Here is a 22,880-nt window from a genome sequence, read left to right on the forward strand (position 1 = left end):
GGCATTTTATTAAAAATAAAATTTTAAATTCATGACTCAACCCCTACGTTTTTAAATTGTATTAAATAAATGGCATACAACATCCATTTTCACAACATACAGCCTTAGTGTGTGCTCCTGTTAATGCAGTCTTACCGATTGTTAAGCGAGTCATTGACCCGTTTTTAAGTTGTAAATTAATATTCTGACCATCAAATATCACTTTATCATTTATTATATCCAAATATTTTTTAGGTGTTAATTGCTTATTTTGTCTTAAACTAACACCCTTCATTTTTTGTGCAATCTTTTTAAAATCACTTCCATCAATTGAACCGTTGAATGATGTATAACACTTAGGACATAAAGCAACCATGTTATCACCTTGTTTCTCAATTGCTAAACCCAATAACTTCTTCTCATGTGCTTTTTCTTCAGCTTTATTCTTTAATTTAGGTTTAAATTTCTCATCAAAACAGAAGAAATCAAATGGTGCGAATTTGAAAATGTTTTTATCATAAAATTGTTTATCGGTAACAATTGCTTGAAATGCTTGAGTGTTAGGAAGATTTGGGTCGCCAGCAATAGCCCAATAAGATGAATCAGTATCACCTTCAATGAAATGAAAACGATTAACATTCAAGCATTTATACATAAAATCATAAATGAAAACTAAATACCAGTATTTAGCATTATCTAAAGTGAAGAATGCCTCTTGTAAACATGTATCACATCTATAAAATCTATCTTTAAGCATCACTTGATATGCATCTTCACCTATTTCTCTTATGTTTTTAAACTTATTTGACATACATGCAACGCGTGCCTTCTGTGCATTCATTATTTTAGTCTTTGCGTAATTTTGTGTATTCATTGCATCGTAACCATATGATCCATTAAGTGAAATCTTGCAAAATAAACTTTTTCCTTTATTTCCTTCTAATTCAGCCTTTTGTCTTTCGTTCATAAATTCGTTCGCAAATTCATTAAAACAAGTGTTTTTCGTAAATGTTAAAATTGATTGAATATCATCGATGATAAAATGAAATCTGTCTATCAGATACCAAAGATAATAAGAAGAAAATGGTTGATATTGGTTGTGTGTTGATGCTAACTGAGTTAATTTTCTCTGTTTCTGGTCAACTGGTAGATTGTTTGATTTCATGTAATTATACATAAAACTGCCAATTGTTTTTTCATCTGTGATAATATCTAAGTTTCTTATTATCGGTAAAAAGTTTATGTAATCATTAATGTATTTTTCATCAATGTGACCCTTTACTTCAGCCACGAATAAAGTATTTTTCTTCTTAATTATTCCCAGTGCTTTTGCTTTCTTTGTTGCTGTATCACAAATGATAACACCATTCAATCTTCCCGGCATATACATTTTATGGTCAGTATATTGAATGAAATCATGAGGATTAGATGAAAATGATGAAGGATATAATGAATTAAAGTCAACACCAACGAAATGAGTCATGATGTTGGTGGTGTCCTCATTTGATACAGTTTTAGTTTCTGGACTATATGAAGTTTATTAATGTGCGTGATTCCTTTAAGATTTACTCTATGTTGAACATTTGATAAACCACCAGTAATTCCATTACGGAGAATGTGATAAGCTTCAACTGAATCTAAAGTCATTGGTAAATTATTTTTTAATGCGTAATTTCTTAAATTGATTCTTAAACGTTGAACATCTTCATCTTTATTTGATTTTACGACATTGCAATAACAACACATTAACTGACAATTTTCTTTGGTATGTGGTTTTTCATTATCGATTCTATCCAATGTTGGTTTATTTGCATATGTAAACGCTTTACCACACATTTTGCATTTAGATGAAAGGATTAAATCGTGATAGTATTGAAAATCATCCATTGAAACATTATTTTTAGTATCTCTTTCTGCTTTTTCATCTTGTTTCTTATATGATTCAATTTTATATTTCCAATACTTTTTGTTAATTCAAAACTTGATTCTATCTCTTCCTCAGGATATTTTTCATTAGGATTAAAGTCTTTATATGCTAAAGCGTAACGAATCATTGAAGCATTCGATGATAAAGAAAGATTATGAAGCATATCAATTTTATAAACAAATGTTTCTTCAATAATTTTATCGATTGGGTCAATCATAATTTCAACATCTTTATTGCAATAATGAATAAAATATTCTAATCTATTCTTAAAATTTTTAGCATCATTGAGATATATTTGATAATCACTATCTGATATAGTTTTTGAGTTAATGCTGAATAAAATGAATCTTTCGTGAATGGTTCCTCTTTATATAATTCTTCTTCGTAATTCTCCCACGTGATGAATTGATAAGGGAAAAAGGATTTAACACGTGATTTATTGTTTCCGAAATCTTGAGTGAATTGGTCTAATGTCCCACCCGCTATATAATTTCTGATGTCAATAAATCTCAATTCATATGGAGTGTTTGTTTCTTTACAATGATTTGCTTAAATTGAGAAGAAGAACCCAGCATTGATTTTATTTTCCATTTTGCAGTGTTTAAATCACGAAGAATTAAATTTAAATCAAACTTTCCCGAATTAAAACCTATGATATTCACTTTATTGAATTCCTCATCTAGAAGTTCTTTAAATGCTTCCTTCTGTTTTTCATTTAATGTATGAGACAAAGTCCCCGCCGTTTGGTCTGAAAGACCTTCAGGACTCAAAGAGTCCGTTTGCGACTTCATTAATTCTTCATATTGTTCAATATTTGATTTAGCAACTAATGAACAGGTTGAAAATAAAAACTCAATCCAATCAGAAATAAAAGAATCACTTGAAGTTAAACAAAAATTCCTCGTATACGTTTTATCATTTAATTTAACCGTTGATGATACCATGAATGGTTTTAAGTAAGCGTTCAAAGTTGCACACTCAGAAAGTTGTAATTCTTCTTTAGTCTCTAATGTTTCGAAGTCAAAAGTAATATAATATCTTGTCGGTTGATAATATTCCTGCAAATTATGAGCTAATAACCACTGATATATCTTCTGTTTCGTAATATGTGGTGCATATGGTTGCTGGGTCTTTTGCAATTGAACGTCTTGAATTAATCTTCCATTATTTTCTTTACATTTCTCACAATGCTTTAAAAAATCTTCTTTGGTTTTTCCTTTCCGGATCATCACGGATAGAATAAACTTCTTCTTTACAATATGGACAAACTTTATAGCCGGTGAGTGCTTCAACGTCTGTTATTCTGTCAGCGTGAAGTTTTCCACATGGACTCTGTGTTAATAAAATATTTACTGTTTCAAATTCTGGATCTATCATTATTGATTCCACTAATGGAAAGTCTACCTTATTTATATCCACGTCTTCTGGTTGAGGATCACAATAATAGAAATCAATATTAACATTTAACATTCTCGCTAATCTCTCACTTTCTGATGAAATGTCAAACCCTTCATATGAATTTATTGCTTCATTTAAATAACTTCTACGAGTTTTAGGATTAACACCATCAGGAATGTTATAGAAGCGTTTAAATAACCTTCTACCTTCTGCTCTAATTTGATTATCATTCATTTTAGCTGTTCCGTTTTTGTTCATTTATGTAAGAATAAAAAATTAAAAAATAAAGTTTATTTTTTAAAGCCCATAAAATGAATTAAGAACACATAAATTTTTATCATCTGCGACGTGACGAATACATTTTAATTTACTCAAGAATGCGTACCCTGATACATTAAATCTAATTCCTGTCTTATTTAATTTCACAACTTTGAAAAGGAATGTATGAATAGCTATAAAATGATGAGAAGATGTTTTATGGGTTGCTTCCATTTTTTCTGAAATAAATGAATAAATATAATGTTTATAAGTTTTCATATCTTTTATATTCTTAATAACGAATGGTATAGACCTTTCCACTTCATCTTCCTTCGGTGCTGTTCTTTCATATGAAACATTATTGGTATCTTCAATAATGAAACCACAATCACACAAAATTTTATAGGTTCCAATGGTTTCTTTTGATATTTTATCTAATAAATCAAAAACTTTATCAACACCTGTGCATTTATTTAAATAATAATTTGTGTAAATATCATGATCTTCTTTCTTAATCGTATTAGTTGCATATGTCACGTTTTTAAGAGCTTTTTTGAATTTTTCGGGATCGAGAGGGGGTGAAAGTAGGATACAAGGGTATTTTTCATTATCAATAAATTGTAACTTATGTTTACGAATAAATTTAGTACCTTCTTCTGAAAGTGTTTCGTCTATTTCACCATCTAATAAATTTTGTGTTGATTCTGAGACATAATTTTTATATCTTTCTTCATGAGATTTCTGTACTTCTGATTCTGAAGCTGGGATATTCATTAAACCCTCTACTTCATTTTCATTATATTTTTCAACTTCTCTTAATTCCTTAATTTTTTCATCTATTTCATCTCTTATTTTTTCCAGTCTTTCAATTTCATCGTATTCATCATCTTTAATCCGTTCTTCATAATATTCAGGGAAAACATCAGGTTCTTTAGGTTTTTCTTCTTCAGATGTGGGATATAAGAAATTTATAACATCATCTTTATTCATTTTTCCATCATAATCTAAATCATTTAATAACTCGGCAAATTTTTGACAATTTCTTAAATAATATTTACTAACTTCATAACACATCTCATCTAATATATCCTTTATTTCCTCGTTTGTGAATCCTAATTTTTTCACGTCGTTAGTTTTGACGCTCATTTCATACGAATTAAAAATAAATTATTCAAAAATGTAAGACATGAATTTTTATTTTTTTATTTCATTATGGTAGTGAATCTTTCATTCATGAAAATAATTATTTCTAATTTCTTTTACTCTCTCATACATACTAGATTTAAAGAATTCAGAACATTTCCCATAATCTCCTAAATGTTTTCTTATCCCTAACGTGTGCCAGTTATTATATGAAACTGAATAAACATTATCTTTATCTTTACACCTTTCATCACTTCCAATATATTTATATCTCAGTTTTGATTTAGCATTTTCATATTCATTAGCGTTTAATAATTCACAGTCTTCCTTTTTAAATTGATGTTTAAGATATTCAGGATTTAATACTCTACGTTTATATGCTCCTAACTTAGTTCTAAAGGTTTTTCTACAAAATTTAGGAATTCCATCCTCTTTAATGTCATCAATGATTTCCATTTCATTATTTTCAATTTCTTCTTCTCGTTTATGAGGTCTTTGATTATGACTCCATTGATTCCATGAAATTAAATATTCTTTATCATTATATTTATACCTCATTAGCTTATTTTGGCTTTCATATTCATTTAATAATTCACAATCTTCATTTTTAAATTGAAGTTTAACCCATTCAGGATTTAAACAATGTTTAATTAATCGCGGAATATCTGACATCATCTATATATAGCTTCTTTTATAAAAGATAAAAAAATAAATTATTTTAAAATTAATGTTAATTTTTTAATGATTTATAAATAAATATATTTTAATGCATCGTCTATATATAGATGTAACAAAAAAAGTCACACAACCCTTCCTATCCTACTACTATTTCTTAATGCAATCTTTGGGATTTACTATATGACAAATAGTAACTACATTAAAGCTATTTAATCCTCGATAAGGACTTGAGTTCGGCGTTGAGCTAAATGAATTTTGATAAAATGAACAACTAGTAAAAGTGACACTTCCATATAGAAAATTCTTTGCAATATTTTGAGCAAAAACACAATGATCAACAGAGGAAGTATCTTTGTGTAGAGTTAAAAAATGATAGGTTGTGTCAATAACTTTGTTTTTATAAAAATTTGAATATTTTAATATGCAGTCAGTATCTGAACAGACTATAAAATTTATTGTTGATGTTATGGCTTTTCCAACCGAATTTTCAAAGTAAAAACCAGGTGATTGAGAAGCGTAGTTATTAGTAGAGTTATAATTTGAAAGTGAGATTTTTCCACCTCCTATCCAAAGTAGATCAGGAAGAGCATCATGTGTACAATCAGTTATCGAGATCATTGAATTGTAATTGACGTTTTCAGAAGTTTTTAAAACGTTTATATAGCCATATTTAGCTTTTGTACTTGAATAAACATCTCGAGCACATATATCTTTTTGGTAAATTGAGTGGCCGGGATTAAAGAGAACGCAGCCACCGTTTTGATCAGATGTGATAGAATTAAATGTGATATACTCGAGGATTAAGACTTTGGTTTGGTCATTAATACGAACTACACCGTTGTTGACAACATTTGCGAAAAGAACTCCTCTAGTATGATATGTGAGAGGTAATGCCCTGTATGAATTTGAGGATGGAGGGTAGAATCCCCAATAGGTTCTGTCCTTAAGGAGTTCATCTGATGAAAAATCAGACAAAGCATCGGATTACAGCATCAAAATCTGACACTGATTGCTTAATTGAAAATTGAATTGATTCTCACAATTATTGTGATGTTGAATAAATTGGTGTCAGTTTTTTTTTAATTGTTCCCCTAAAACAAATTTTGAGTTGGGCCGAAAGAATTGGACATTGAGCGAGATCTATCATCTTTAAATGTAATTTATATATTGATTTGTTAACGAACTTTAATTAAGATGCATCAAAACATATTACTTAAGTAAAATTCAAATGCAAATATATCTGCATCTGATTACATTTTGGGATTACGGATATTAAAAATTTGCACTGTAAACTGTCCTATAAGACAGTAATTGAAAAATCATTAGAAATTTCTAATATTTTCTAGTATCTTCTAATTTCCAATGCCTGCATGTTTGAAAAAAAGTATCTTATAAAAAAATAAAAACATTGTTTAATATAAAAAAGAATAAATAACTATATAAACTTACATGATAAAGTATTAATCAAAATCAGATATTTTGATTTGTTATAACAAATACATATTTTTTCCCCTTATTTCATTGAGGACTTTGAAACGGGTAATGCGACTCCAACTTTCATATGCTGACCAAACTGACCATTGTAAACCTTTTCCTGTGTCATTGTCAGTTCTCTTGCCTTCTTGAACTCGAGAGCAGCGTTCTTCAATCGATAAGTAACCAAAGATAAATCATTCGTCAGTTTTTCAATCATTGCTTTATCTTGTGGCCTTGGACTCATTGTTTGGAGCTTCCTCTTTGCCGTTTCTATTCTTCCCTGAAGGACATCTATCTTTTCATCGTAAAAGATTCTCATTGCATCCCATTCTTTGAGAATATTTTTGATAATTTCTTCTTTTTCGTCAATTAAAACTTTTTCTTCACTCTTTCTTCTCGCGGAATTCGATGCAAGGGCTTTCCCGATTCCTCCTTCATTGGACAATAATGTCTTCTTTAAGTCCTCAATGTCATGCTTCAATTGGTCACGAGTTCTTTCGAATTCTCTTTTCTCGGCCAATTTCATTTTTTCTGACAAATCTTTTGCATTGTCTAAGGCGGCAGATTCACGGGATGCTGATTCTTCTAAGTCCTTCTGTAGCTGTTCTTTGTCTTCGTTGTGTTTATGATACAATTTGCTCATTTGGTCGTCTAAATCTTGTTTTAATTTTTCAAATTTGTCTTTTTCATTGGCAAGACGCTTTTTATGTTCTTCAGCACGCATTTCTACTGAAAGATTAGCTTCGTTATTCAATTTTTCGAGCTCTTCTTTGAGATCTTTAATCATATTATTTAGATTGTCGATTTCTGTTGTATCTTCGAGCTCTTTGAGCTTTTCTTCAAGCTCACTATTCTTCTGATTGAATGTAGATGATTCATTTTCTATTTTATCGTTCCAATATTTTTCATCATTTTCTTTCAATTGTTTTTCATTCGAAATTTGCTTTTCTACATCTTTAAGCAAATTTTCATCAGGATTTGGTGGGAAATTCTCCATATACTTGTTATGACGATCATTTTCTTCTATCGTCTTCTTCTCAAAATCTGAAATAATTTTTTGTTTTTCTTCTGCATCGAGTCTTGCCTGTTCATCTATCTTCATTTCGAGCATCTTGATCTCGCTGTCGAGCATTGAGAAATCTTCTTGCGGGAGATCACCAATATCGTTGAATTTTATGTTTTCTTTGTCGAAGATTTCTTTATATTTGGCAACGAACTCAGGAATCTCTGTTTTACTTAATCCGTTCTCATGAACATCATTAATAGCTTTGTTGTATTCATCTTCAAGTTGTTTTTTTAGGTTTTCTATCTCATTTTGTTCATCATTTGTTAAATTCTCAATTTTTTGCTTGTTTTCTTGTTTAATTTGTTCGATTTCATTCTTCTTTGAATCAGAGAATTCAACAAACTTAGAATCATTCTCAACTGATTGATTTTCAGCGATAGAATTTGTTTCATTTTCGAAATCGTTGATTTCTTTCTCAAATTGTTGTCTGAGAGTATCAATCTTACTAAGAGTCTCATTTAATTGTCTTGTTTTCTCTCTTGTTTCGCTTTCCATGCCTTGACTTGATAAATCTTGTTTTTCTAGAATTTGTTTCTTCTTATTTTCATATCTTTCGTTTTCTTTGTTTATGTTTTCTTCGTGTTTACTGTTTAATGCTGCTTTTTTGTCTTCCAGTTCTTTTGAAAGAGCATTTAATTCATCTTGGTATTTTTGAATCTCTTTTTGGTTCTCTTGGACCATAACTTCTATTTCATTTGATTTATCTTTCAGTTTGGCATTGGATTGTTCAATAAAAGCTTCATGTTTTTGTTTTAATTTATTTAATTCCTCTTCGTACTTTTTAATTAGAGATTGGAATGCAGCATCTAAATCATCGTATTGATTCCTTATTCTCTGGCTTTCGTCACTGAATTTTATCTTCATTTCATCAACTTCTTTTTTAGCGTTCTTTCTGGCTTCAGCAATCTCTTCTTTATGCATTTCTTGGTTAGATTTGAGTATGTTCTGTTGTGTTTCTTGCTTGTTTTCGTAGTCTTGAAGTAATAATTTAATTTGTTCTCTTCTCATGTCATTTTTAGCCTTTTTCTCCTTTTCAAACATGCTAAGCTCTGATGATTGTGCTCTTACTTTGTCTTTGATACCTTTTAGATATGTTGAATTCTGTTTTTGTAAATCATTAATATTATTTTTCAAATTTGCCATTGTATCCTTTAACGATTGGCATTTTTGCTTCAATGCAGAGAACTTCTTGTTAATTGCATTCGTTTTCTTGTTAGAAGGATCGTTGCTGTTCTTTAATTCTAAAATGTCTTTTTGATGTTGTTCTTCTAGTTCTTGTAAGTTCTTTTTATTGGTTTCCTTAAGCTCATCAAGTCTACGTTTTGACTCTTTGTTAAGTTCTTCTACTTCAGCCTTAAATTTTTCATTTTCAGTTTGTAAAATTTGATTTAACTGTTGAGGGTATTGATCAGCCATCTTAGAGACGTCTTCTTGACAATTAATAAATTGATTATTTATCTCTTCGATCGCTTTTAATATATCTTGAGCGTCAGAAGTAATTTTTGTTTCAAATTTAGCTAGATTTGTCCGATTCGCATCAATGTATGCTTTCTGATCTGATTGTAATGTGAGTAATTTTTCTTTGAATTGTTTTTCAATTTTTTCGTTACAAATTCCAACTTGTTTTTCAACTTCTTCACTTGATTTTGCTGCGAAACTTCTATATCCATCAAGAGTTTCGTTTATTAGTGGATTGAAATAATTATTTAAGTAATCTTTCTGATATTTTTGTTCAGAAAGCTGAGATTGGAAAAACTGAATGACTTTCATCAGTTGGCTCAGCTTCTTGTTCACATTGAACTTTAATGCTGTCGGCCTTCTACTCATTCAAGTTTTTTCGTTTTTTTCTTGAAAAAAAAAATTTTTTATATAAAATTTTTATGAAATTTAATAAAAATACGAAATTCAAATATATGCATGTCTGCAGGGGACAAAAACAGTACAATTGTTGTAAATAAAATTGAATACTAAATAACGTACAAATACAATTGTCATGCGCATTTAATCTAATTACTAATATTATTAATTATTTTATAAATTTTCAATCTCGAAAAAAACGAACGTTTACAAAATCAATCAATGAAATTCGACTTACAAAGCACTATTATCTCAGCCTCCAACTCTCCGGAGAAGCGCGTTGTCTTCGTGAAGTGGAGTCCCGATGGCGAAAGACTTGCCGTCGGCACTGCTGATCATATAGTTCAAATTGTTACAATATCTAGTAACGAGATTAGCAAAATCCCAATTAAAGGTCGTGAAGAAGATGCCAAGAAAAATTTCACAGTTACTTCATTTGATTGGTCTCCTGATTCATCACGTTTTGCAATAGGACAATCAGATTCAACAGTTGCTGTCTACGATATTGGTCCAGCTAATGCTGTTGATTATCGCAAGAAAGTTGCAATGAGAGTCGCTACAAAAGGAGCTCCTCTTTGCGTTGCTTGGCCAAATTCTTCGTTAAATGAATTCGCTTACGGTTTAGCTGATGGTTCTGTCTACCTTGCTCTCACAAAGCACAAGAAGGTCGAAGAATTATATCGCCACGATCTTCCACCGATTTCTATGGCTTCATCCAATAGACAAAATGCAATTATCATTGGACATCTTGATGGACATGTTTTCATGGTTAACGTTGATAATCACGCTCGCACACTTGTTACAAGGATTACTGTTCCTCCTTTAGCTCTTTCATGGGGTTCACAAGTCCTCGCTGCCGGTGCTGATTTACAAGTTTATTTCGCAGATGCAAACGGCTCGAACGAGAACAAGGTCGACTTTTCCAACAAAGGCGATCTCAGATCATTTACAGCTGCAACTTTCGATCCATCAGGCACAACAGCCATGGTTGCAGGTAGAAACACTCTTATCACATTTAACTACTCCCAGCATATCCAGAACTGGCAACAAACAGCAATTATCGAATTTGACGGAATTTACCAAGTTCCAGACCTTTCATGGTCTCCTGATGGCTCAAGAATTGCAGTTTCATCTGTCACAGGCGCTGTTTTCATCGTTTCTGCTTCTATGGGTTCTTTCCGTTACAAGAAATTATTCGAAGTTATCAACGTTACAGGATCACAGATCAAAGTTGTTGACTTACGTTCTAAGAAAGAATTAAATCTTCGCTCAGATTACCGTATTCTCTCTACAAACTTCCAACAAGATCGTTATGTCATTGTTCGCACCACACAATCCTTCCTTGTTGGCGATACAAAGAGTCTTAAGACATCAGAGATGCCAGCCGCTCCTTGCGATGGCGAGCCAACAATCAACGAAAGGTTTGTCTTCATTGATGACATAGCTGTCCTTGTCTGGAACACCGGCGAACTTACAGTTGTTGAGCTTGGCAAAGCAGATCCACTTGCTGCCATTCCAACCCAATACGCAAGCTCGTATCTTCTTTCATTACGTTTCGGAGCCAAGATTTTACGCGGCAATGCCAAGATTCTCGCATACCTTGTTGATTCTAAGACCATCAGAATCATCGATGTCGAGACACAGAACACTGTTGGCACTGTACAGATCCAATCTAAAATTGACTGGCTCGAACTCAATGTTTCCGGTACAATGTTGCTCTTCAGAGATTCAAAGCGCTCATTGTACCTCTACAACATCGTTTCAAGGCAGTTAAATGGCCTTATCAACCTTTGCAGCTACGCACAATGGGTTCCAGAAGCAAACGTCATCGTCGCACAAAGCAAGAAATCACTCTACGTCTACTACTCCCCATCATCTCCTGATGAAGTCCGTGTTTCTGATATCGAAGGCGATGTTGTCGACATCCAACGCTCGGGAACCAAAACAACTGTTACCATTCAGAACGCTGGTTCATGCCAGAACTATCCTCTCGATGGTTCTTTCATTGCTTTCTCAGCTGCGATGGAATCAAAGAAACTCCGCGAATCCGCACAGATTCTTATGCAGATGGGAGACACATGCACTGCCAGATCACTCTGGGAAGAGCTTGCTCAAGCAGCAATGGAGGATCAAAATTTTATGGTTGCAGAAATCAGCTATTCCAAGCTCGGTGATCTTTCTCGTGCCAGATTCCTCCACAAACTCAACAAACTCATCGAAAAGAACGGTCTTTCGAACTGCCAAGTACAAGCAAGAATCGCGATGTTACAATCCAACTACAAACAAGCCGAATACTGCCTTATCGAGCACGACCAACTCGATGATGCCATCAACATGTACAAATCCATGCATATGTGGAACGAACTCCTCGATCTTGCCGAACTTCGTACTCCTACACGCGCACAAGCCCTCAGAGACGAATACTTCAACCATCTCATGTCTACAGGCCAATACCAAACAGCCGCCAAGCTCAAGGCCGCCAGAGGAAACATTTCGGAAGCCGTCGATATCTGTTTACAAGGAAACAAGCCACAATTGGCCGCAGACATTCTTTTGCAACACGAAGACAAGGCAAATCCACAATTATTGTCCCACGTTGCAGAAGCTCTTGCCGGAAAACGCGATGACATCGCCGGCCAAATCTACGAGAAGCTTGGCAACTCAAAGGCAGCTCTTGAATCATACAGGAAGGGCCATGCTTACTTCAACGCCCTCGAACTTGCCAAATCCGCTGAGCCAGAGTTAGTTGTCACTTTACAACACGAATGGGCCGATTATTTAGTTTCTGTTGGCCAGAGCGAAGCAGCCATTGTTCATTACGTCGATGCCGGTGATTACTCACAAGCGTTGGCCGGAGCAATTCGTGCTCAACAATGGACACAAGCCGCTGACATTCTCAAGTCTGTTTCTTCTTCTGTTGATTTGAGAAACGAGTTGAGAATTCAGTACTTGAGAGTTGCAAGACACTTCGCTTCTACCGATGACACTAACACAGCAGAAGACTTGTTCCTTTCTGTCGATGCACATCAGGATATCATCGAAATGTATTTGACGAAAGGACGTGTCAAAGATGCACAGAGACATGGAAAGAGAAACATGAAGGCAGCACAATTAGAGAAGTTGTTTATTTCAACAGCGAAGAAACTCGAGAAGAAGAAAGACTCCCAGAAGATTGCAGAAGAGATCTACTTGTCAATCAACCAGCCACAGCTCGCAATCGACATGTACACAGCTGCAGGAGACACAGAGTCTGTTCTTAGACTCACACAGAAGTTTGGTGGCGACAAATCTCAGTTGGAAGACATGGGAACTAAAGCTGAGAGAGAAGGAAATCTCGCAGACGCTGAATCATTCTATATCAGAGCCGGAAAACCAGAGAAAGCATTGTTCATGTACTCACAAGAGAAGAAATGGGAAGATGCACTCAGAGTCGCTAAGAAATATGGTTCTCCTGATCAACACGATGACTTAAAGATCGCCATCAAATGGGCAAGAGATATTGGTGGCGTTGCTGGCGTTCAGAAGCTTGTTTCCCTCGGAAAAGTTCAAGAAGCATTGACATATTGCGCTGACAATGGAATTATCGACATGGCACAATTGATTTTCGATAACTGCAACACAATTCCTAAAACAGTTGTTGACCAAGCACACGAGAAATTGGCTGTTGCAATGGAATCTGTCCAGAATTTCTCCGCTGCAGAACAACATTACATCATGTGTGGCAAACAGGAAGAAGCTGTTCAGATGTATCTCCATTACAAGATGAACAACGATGCACAAAGAGTTGCACAGAAGTATGGATTGACATCGATGACAGCATCGCAATCCATCAACAACAAATCCCTTTCTCAATCAACAGCAGGAGCAACAGGTGTCAAGAAAGGCCTTGCTTTGGAATCCCAGAAGAATTTCGATGCTGCAATCGACCACTATTTGTCTTTGAGTGTTCAAGATTGCGGTGGAGAATCTCGTTACGACCAAGTCATGGAGAGAGCAGTCAAATTGGCAGCAAACTTCTCACAGAACAGATTACAAGAAGTCGTCATGAATGTTGCAAAGAACTTGCTCTATCTCCAGAGATCTGCTTCGTTAGGAAAGATCCTCGAAGGCATCGACGCTTACCAAGATGCTGTTGAGATCTACAAACAAGCAGGAATGTGGGAAGATGCTAAGAGAATATCAGGATATCTCGATGCAGAAGATCAAAGACAATTCAAGCAGGATTACCAGAATTGGCTCGCTTCTAATAACAACGATGCTAAAATGCTCGAAATGGGTGATGTCGACAACGCTTTGGAGTTGATTGCTTCACGTGGAGAATGGGATAGATGTCTTCAAGAAGCACAGCAACAAGGACCAGAATATCTCGAAAAGTACACAATGAAATACGCTCAAACATTAGTCGACAAACAAGATTTCGATAAGGCAATTGCTGTTTTGGCCAAATATTCTCCTTCAGCAAATTCAAAGTCAATTCCTGCTTATATTACTCTTTGCCAGGCAACTGTTTATGGTGTTCCAACATATGAGAACTTACCACAAACATTCTTCCAGTTAAGAACAATGATGTTCAAGATTGCAAAGGCTGCTTCACCACAATCACAGAGCTACCAGAAGTTAATCAACATGACAAGAGCTGTTCATTTACTTTGCCAAGCACAAACATTGAACCAGCTTGGATTAGATGATTTAGAAGCTAAAGCATATGTTGCTGCTTTGAGATATTGCGACATTGTTCCTGCAGATCATTTGTTCTACAAGGCAGGAAGATTAATGGAGAAGCAGAATAATTTGGAGGCAGCTTTGATATTCTACAATAGATTCATGGATATCTCTGAAGCTGTTGCATCAGGAAAGATCAAAGGAGCAAATATCGATCAGTCTGGTTTCACAAGTACAGATATTCCAAGAGATTTGTGCTTGAGAATGAAGTTGGTCGTTGATCAGGATACAGTTGAAAAGATCGAGAGTTGGATTTTGGATAAGAACGTTTCTTCTAACGCAGAAGGAAAAGTTCCAACAACATCATGTCCAAAGTGTGGACGCGAAATCTATTCTGCAGCTTTGAGATGCCCTGCTTGCAGAACAGAATTCGAGTTTTGCCATGTAACTGGTTATCCTGTAATCAACCCAACACAATGCACTTCTTGCGGATGCGTATCTAACAGAGCTGATTGGGATAGATACATCCAGAAGACAGGAAGATGCCCATGCTGCAATGCACCTCAAACAGCTGGTAATTAAAAAATAAAAAAAATTTTATTTATTTTTTTAAAAATAATTTTTTTTATATATACTTTGCTGATTTTACTCCTATTATGTTATAATAATCCTTTATAATTAAATAAAACTTTGAAATTATTTTTGATTTTCATAAAATTTGTCATTTAATGTATGATTCTAATGTAATTTTATCAATTAATGGAGAGGATAAAGTTTGAGTAAGGATGTCAATTTGGAAGAAAAGTGAGAAAATTCCTAAAATGCTAAAAATGAATTTTCCGAACATATTTTTTTATCTCATTTTTTTGATTTTGAAAAAAATTTGGAGAGAAGAACTCTTCGTTTTTGAATTTTATCACGATGGTTTTAAAGTATATTAGACACATGTATTGGTATTACTATTTTTGTATATTTTGAGAGAAAATCCCTAAAAAGTGAGAAAATCTAAGACGGTTTGAGAAAATATATAAACTATTGAAAATTTGAATTAAACTTCTAATTTGGAAAAAAGAAATTTGGAAAGAAGAAAATTCAAAAATCGAGATTTAGACTTAGCATCAAATGGAGAACAAAATGTTTCTTCATATGAAGGAAAAAAATTTTCTTGTGAAGAAATAGAGTTTTTAAAATTTTATTGTATGTAATGAAATAAACAAATATTAAAATTATTTTTTGATAACAAGAAAATTCCCAATAGAAAATATTTGAGAGAAAGAAAAAAAGAAAATTGAAAAATATTACTCTCCTTTATATTTCATGAGATTTTAAATTTATTCTCATAAAATTGACAATTTTATACGTTTAGATGAAAATAAGTGATTTTGGTTGAAATAGAAATTATTATTTGCTTACAGCTATCAAATAGATTTTTGCTATTTTGATTAAAATTTGTTAATCAAATTAATAAATTTTTTCTAAATATCTTAAATATCTGGATCACTCACATATACAATGAATTGAACGATAAAAATAATACAAACTCAACTAAGTTTCCTGTCTTTCAACTAAAAAAAATTATGCAAATTAAATTAAATTGTTTATTCAAATATAAAACAAAGATGAAGTAATTACAGTTATCATAAACTTTATGAATAACTCTGTAATTGGTTCAGATTTTCGTAAAAATATTTTTATTAATATCGATAAGAATACGTTTACATACTATCACAACATATCGATAAACAAGAGTAGAGTGATTTTTATCATCGAAACTTTTTAAAAGCTGTAAGCTGGAAGGAAAAATCTTGTTTTTTCTGAGTTAGTTGTAGAACTATTGATGCACGAGTTATCATTGTGATGTAGAAGGATGTCAATGTACTGACTGAAGGATATGAAGTGAATTGAATTTCATTGAATTTCAATTTGATCAAAATTTGTTGAAATGATATGAATGTGTCAACATCTGTATCACTCTCTTTCACTCCTTCCCTATTCTTTCGAGAACGAAGCTAGCTCAGCTTTCGCTGAGCGAATTGACACTTTTGATGCCCTAAACGTACATGCTCTCAAATTTATCGAAAAAAATTATACCACCTAAACTAGTATATTCTTATTTTAAATATGATATTATCATTAGAATCCACACTAGAATATATTTAAATCAACTTTTAAAAAAGTTCGAATCCTGCGCGTCTCACTTTTTAAATTTTCGAAAAGGAAAATTATATTCTCCTAAAATGAAAAAAAAAGGTAGTGGGGCCTCCAGGCACTTCGTGCCCTCTAGCCCTGAAGATGTTTAGTATAACTTTGTCCGGACAAGTAAGGGTCTATCGTCGCTACAGGAAAAGTTACAGGCGTTCCAAGGAAGTATACTTTGAGAAGCCTTTTCCCCCTTATAGAATGAGATAGGACGGTTATTTTACAAAACTGACAACACTTTGACCGAGTAGTTTTTTGTGCTGAACAAAAGTGTTATATAAACATCTGTCAAAAACCGCTTTTTTACTTCACTTAAAATGCCACGTAAGCTACGTAAGAATCTACGTAAGAGGAAGAGAGCATTGAAACATCCAATAGTAAAACTGACACCACAACAACAGTTGCAACAACAAATGCTGAATGACCCCACTATGTTGCAACAAATGTCAAGCAATCCTATGCTTTTAAACCGAGTTCTTGGTGCACAGAGTGGAGGTTTAAGAGCGGCACTTTTAGCGAAAATGGCAGGCTATGGTGGAGCTGCAGACGGAACAGCCTATAACCCTCAAAGTCAAATGAATTTGAGTTCACTCAAAAATCAAATATCAGATGTCAAAAAGTCAAACATAGACATACAGAAGCAAATAAGTGAAAACGAAAAGAAACTAGAATATGACAGACACACAAAGAAACTCAATGAGTTAAACGTAGAGAAAAAGAAGAAAGAAGAACAACTGAAAGAACTAAGTACAGAGGAATATGCGAAAAAAGTGTCAGAAAAAGCAGCAGAAGTAGCAAAAATGGAACAAGATGTTTTAAATTTGAAAAACCATACTACTCAATATAAAGTACTGAAAGATGAAGAGATAAAACAAAAAGCCCTGAAGACATATATGGATAGCGATGAGTATAAAAAAGAAGTTGAAGCAAATGTAAAGGCAGAAAAACTTTTACAGTTGCAAAACCAAACCGTACAGTATGAAAACTTAGCACAAGAAAGTAAAAATAACGACGCAGCCATGCAAAAGGCAATGAAAAGCGCAGAATATATAAAAGCTAACAATGACTGGTTAGATGCCCAAGCCAACGCTAAAGCAGCCCAACTTATAGGGTCAATAAGGACAAAAATACAAGCGGATGAAGACAGTTCAAATGAAGCTTTAACGAATGCTGACTTTAAGAACGCCTTCGAAGCTCTTCATAGTAAGGTGAAACAAGTGAACGACTTCTCATCTGGAAAGAAACTGAAGTCTGAAGGTTTCGACAAAGAGTTAAGAGAAGTAGCACAAAATATGACGAAAATAACAGATGCAGCAACGAGACAGGCAGTTCAAAGTGCCTATGACGCCGTTAGAGCAACTGTTGTGGAAAGTCAAGAAAAAGAGTTACAACAGACCAAAACAGACCTAGTAAATGCTTTCTTAAAAACGAAAAGTCAGGTAGGACATTATGCTGCAGATGGAACATATGTGCCAGCTGGTGGAACTTATATACTAGCTAGTGGAACCTATATACCACCAAACCCTCCAAGAGAAGCACCTGCACCAGGACTACCTAAAACATTTACATCGTCACATGGACACAGACACAGGCATGCACCAAAACCAGCACAACAACCAACACAACAACCAACACAGCAACCAACAGTTCAAAACCCTGCACAACAACCACCTCCACAACCAGCACAGCAACCAACAGTTCAAAACCCTGCACAACAACAACCACAAACAGAGCAAGGACATAAAAGAAGTAGAGAACAAGGAAACCAAGAATTCTTAAAAATGCTTAAAGAAGACTATGGTTACCCAGATACTATTGACTTTAGTGACAGATATAAAGAAGCTATTCGAAAGTTCAAGGAAGGAAATACTGACCCGAACCTATTTAGCTTTATGGTTCAGCACCAAATGGGATATAATTTCAAACCTGGAAAATACAAGCTCGCTAAGGGATATGATTTAATAGCATATCATCCAAATGACATGAACGAATTTACTCCGAGATATTTGGTGTCAGAGATAAATGATGATTCAACTATCTTCATGAAACGCGTAAAAAATAGAGACGGAACGAAAGAACAAAGGCTTATGAATGCGGATGACTTAAATAGGGAACTTGTTGAAAACGGTCTCGGAATATATGAAATGCCAGCAGATGAGGTACAAGAAACTCCACAGGAAGAAGTTCAGATACAACCAGACATGGAAGAAATAGTTCAGCAACAACAGCTAGAAGAGCCTGAAGGAAACGAACAAGTCCCTCCTTTGGAAACTAACTTCACAGAACTAGATGAAGATTTGGAACAGCCGAAAAATCTTGACCCTCAACAAGAGTATGAGGTGAATATGGAATCTTTCCAAGAGTCTAAGAAAAATTCGGCTGACATGGTAGAAGAATATCGAAAAATGTTTGCCGACATACAAAAGACTCCAACACCAGATGAAAATATTCAGCATAGAATGGAAGAACTGAAAGAAAATGTACGCAAATACAATAACCCTTTTTACTTACGACCATATAACGTTCAATCTTTGGCTGAACTCGGTGAAAATAAAAGGTTAAATTTCACCAAAACATATAGAAATGAAACATTGTTTAAAGTTCATTCAGAACCTAACCAATATGGAAACAAACCTACTTTTGTTTCTGCAGACTATGGAACTACAATGAGATGGGGTCATAAAGCTAACCCGGATAGGTGGTTCATAAACTTACAACCACAATTCCAAGAAGTTGTAGACGCAATGGAAGTGAATGGTGAACCAGATTTAGCTGGTATTTTCAGCGCGGCTTTAATGCCATTGAAAGATATGAAAGATGCAGATATTTTGGACCAGTATGAAATGAACATGGCTGATGGAAATATAACACCTGACGTTCTAGAACATTTATCTCAAAGAACTACACAGAACCATAAAGATGGTATATTTGGTGAAGAGTTTAGAAAGAAAGTTAGGGATAGAGAAGGAAGAGAACCTATTGTACATGACCTTGCAAACGAAAGTTTACAAAATGTCATAAAAACTTACTTTGCAGACAATGAACCGAGAAGGGATGAATATTTAAGAAAACTCAAATGGACAGTACCAAATGAAATGTTAGTATTGAAAAACATGTTCCTTGACAAAATAAAACCAACTACAGAAATAAATGACCCAAGCCTGAAACGTTGGGTAAAAGCTTTCCCATTCACAAAAGATATAATTGGTAACATGGAAAGAAAACCAGAATGGCTACAAAAACATATATTTGGAAACGAGCTTATTCCATATGGACAAGCTCTGTTTGAAGAGCTTGAACCGGAAACTCAGGAAAGAGTCATGCAAACAATACGCGAAGACTCAAATACAAACTATGACAAAATCTTTCTAGGATATAGGTTACCTGAGATGGGCGACCAGAGCCCAAAGGCAAAAAGGACATGGGAAATTTACAACATACTAGGTGAACATGAGGCAAAGATGCAACAACTTGAAGCAGAGGGCAAGTTACCAAAAGCGACACCAAAGAAGAAGAGTAGAACAAAGTGAAAGTAGTGAAGAAGTAACTTCATCTAGTGAAAGTAGTGGCAATGAAGGAAAAAGAAGAGTTAAAAACTCAGCCAGGAAGAAAGTAAAGCTTGGTCCACGTGGGTTCTATTATGACACATAAATCCAACTATTCTATATTTTTACCCATATGAAATGTACGCCGCTCAGAATATAACGCCAACAGTTTTGGATGCCATGAACGGAAACGTTTCCGAATGGTATAACGAATGCGACAATGCCATTAGAAGGTCAGAAATAGTTCCTGGAACTTACGAATATACAACTGCTGTTTCTTATGGAAACGTAGGTGAGTTTGGTGAAGGTTCTTCAACAACAGTAGATATTGCTTGCGACAGGTTTCATATTATTTCTATTGACAACTCATTCTTATACGTGGAACAAGACATTGAAATAAAACCTTCTGCCAAGTTGTCTGACAAGAAAGGTTGCAATGGAATTTTCTATGTCGGATACCAATATGCTCCAGAAGTTTTCATGGGATATAAGATATATTCTAACTCTGACTTAGTTCAAACAGTAACATGGGCAAACTATGAATGGTTCGCTTTGAGAAACTCAGTACAACCACAAGCTAGAGAACAAACAGACCAGTATGCAACTATTGAGAAAATAAGAAGACTTGACCCTAACGTTCCAGGAGTTTATGTTAACCTTTCTGGTTCAGATGGAAATGCTGTCACTAAAGTAAAACTGAAACTTAGAGTTCCTTTGTCATCTTTCCTCATCTTCAGGTTTTTAAGATACTTGCCAAACTGGCAGGAAAAATTTCTATTGAACTTACTCCAAGCAAAAATAACTTAGTCATTGCACCAACACAAGACCCATTCACTCTTACAGAAGTAGAGGGAACAAATAAAACGTCATTCGCCGACTTTTGCAAAGACAAAGTTGACTTAGACTTTGGTTTCTCAAACCTCAACACTGAAGTAAACTATTATTTCAATGCTGCTGGAACTGCTTGGGACTCAGTTAAGTTCACATGCGAAAAGTTTGAATGCAAGAGAATAGAAAGCAGACTTGCAGTCTATATGTTGGACCCAGATATTTCAAATGCTTTAGCTGCCAAATATATTGCAGTTCCACTTATGTTCCCTATACACCAAATATCTGTCAAAGACTTTGCAGGTGAAGTTGGAAACCAAAGTGCTGACCCAGGTGCAAGAACAGATATTGCTTTAACAACTGCAATGAAACATGCAGATACTATGTTTGTTCTTTTCAGACAAACTATAAATGACTATTCTTGTTTCTACAACCCTGGTATTAAATATCATATAAACATAGATGGCAAATATTATCCAAGAGAAGAATATTCTACAGTTGAAGATATGAGGTCATACAACTTGACATTAGATGCTATGAACTTTAACAACAACTTCACAACAACCATTAACCCTGAAATGCAAAGTTCTATTATGCCATATGTGAAAGTATGGACTCATACAGGAGGTCAAAAAACTCAATATACAAATGGAGACCGTTCAAACTTTTGGCTTGGCATTCCATTTGCTGACTCAGAAGACTTTATGGGTGGTATTTCAACTGTTGGTACAGTTCAAATACAATATACTGGTGACAGAGACGGTCCAGATGAATTGAAAGCAAAGAAGTTTACAAAACCAATAGCACTTTTCACGGAAGATGCTCTTTTGAAGATTCGTTCGATGAAACCTGCTGGGGCTCCTCAGATTGGCATAACGACAGCTTCCATCGAGCAGATTTTGGCAGCAGGTCAGTAAGTTGTTCTTGAACTGACTTCTCTCCGTCAAATATTGACAGTACGCCAGTTTTGACATAATATTGTATTATAAACTTTCCTTTAGAAATATCTGTAAGTTTTGAAGTTATATTTTTGTCTGCTTCAAGAACTTTCACCATTTCAGTTATACCAACCTTCTTTGCTTTATGAAAATATTTTGGTTCAGCAAAGACTGCTATTCTATAACATTTTCCATTGTTTGTTAAAGAACTATTCTGTCAATGTATTTGTATTGTTTGTGTGTGTAAACTTTGTTCTGCTTCAATTCGAAGAGATACTCGAATACGTCCATCTTTTTATTCTAAGTAAAATGTCATTTCCGAAAAATAGAAGCGTAAGTGTTTCAAAAGGTTTAATGCGGGGTGGCAGATGTGAAGTTAAATTCACCAACTCAAAAAACAGTCAAAGTGTTATTGTCAATGTCAAGACAGAGATGTTGAAAAGTGGGAAACCATACGAGGCACGAAGATGGTATAACAATTGTTCCTGTAAAAGAACAACCAACATATCCTGAAGTTAGCAGAGACTAAGTTCTGTTGCAGATATTCGAAACGACTACCAACAACTGAAAGACAAACTTCAAACTCAGGAGAAGATTTGTCAAGCTTTAAGTATAATGTTAAACTTGGTCGAACACAACCCTGTAAAAGTGAACTCATATGTCATTGCACCTCATGAAGTTTTGAAAGAACTATTGAAAACTTTTGACAGAGGCAGACGATATAAACATCAAAGAAATAGAACCGACGTTAGTTGCTGTGGTGTTTCATATAATGTCATTGACAAATATACGTTATGAAAGGAGGTGAAACGTTGAACTTAAAATATAGTTTCCCAGACGTTATAAAAATATTTGACGACCACAACATTTCATTAAAGTTTATTTGCTAAGTAAAAATGTCAAAACTTCTTGAAAGATGTTTGAAG

General features: G+C 34.1%; 5 protein-coding genes and 1 pseudogene across 6 annotated transcripts, besides 2 other annotated features; 3 read left to right on the top strand and 3 right to left on the bottom strand.

Moving 5' to 3' along the window:
- Positions 1–4,744: part of a mobile genetic element that runs on past the window's edge.
- Positions 62–3,538, bottom strand: TVAGG3_0239310 (annotated as a pseudogene). Its single transcript has one exon. A coding segment is annotated over exon 1 (3,477 nt).
- On the bottom strand, positions 3,602–4,708 carry TVAGG3_0239320 (uncharacterized protein; the record flags this gene model as incomplete). The annotated part of the gene is made up of 1 exon (XM_051227615.1): positions 3,602–4,708. The coding sequence occupies one exon, from the start codon at positions 4,706–4,708 to the stop codon at positions 3,602–3,604; it is 1,107 nt and encodes a 368-aa protein (XP_051112601.1).
- A 2,032-nt stretch (positions 4,745–6,776) lies between the features above and the next one.
- Positions 6,777–9,762, bottom strand: TVAGG3_0239340 (biological adhesion protein; the record flags this gene model as incomplete). The annotated part of the gene is made up of 1 exon (XM_001323461.2): positions 6,897–9,752. The coding sequence occupies one exon, from the start codon at positions 9,750–9,752 to the stop codon at positions 6,897–6,899; it is 2,856 nt and encodes a 951-aa protein (XP_001323496.1).
- A 242-nt stretch (positions 9,763–10,004) lies between these two features.
- On the top strand, positions 10,005–15,116 carry TVAGG3_0239350 (ift140/172-related cilium protein family; the record flags this gene model as incomplete). Its single annotated transcript, XM_001323460.1, has 1 exon — positions 10,005–15,026. One exon carries the CDS (start codon positions 10,005–10,007, stop codon positions 15,024–15,026), a length of 5,022 nt encoding a protein of 1,673 aa, XP_001323495.1.
- Positions 15,117–19,252: 4,136 nt separating this feature from the next.
- Positions 19,253–22,880: part of a mobile genetic element that runs on past the window's edge.
- Positions 20,327–20,932, top strand: TVAGG3_0239370 (uncharacterized protein; the record flags this gene model as incomplete). The annotated part of the gene is made up of 1 exon (XM_051227616.1): positions 20,327–20,932. A coding segment is annotated over one exon (606 nt), but the record flags the coding sequence as incomplete, so codon positions are not given.
- On the top strand, positions 21,280–21,933 carry TVAGG3_0239380 (protein of unknown function, DUF4106 family; the record flags this gene model as incomplete). The annotated part of the gene is made up of 1 exon (XM_051227617.1): positions 21,280–21,933. One exon carries the CDS (start codon positions 21,280–21,282, stop codon positions 21,931–21,933), a length of 654 nt encoding a protein of 217 aa, XP_051112603.1.

Source organism: Trichomonas vaginalis, chromosome IV, assembly GCF_026262505.1.
Source record: "Trichomonas vaginalis G3 chromosome IV, whole genome shotgun sequence".
In the NCBI taxonomy this organism is placed as follows: Eukaryota; Parabasalia; order Trichomonadida; family Trichomonadidae; genus Trichomonas; species Trichomonas vaginalis.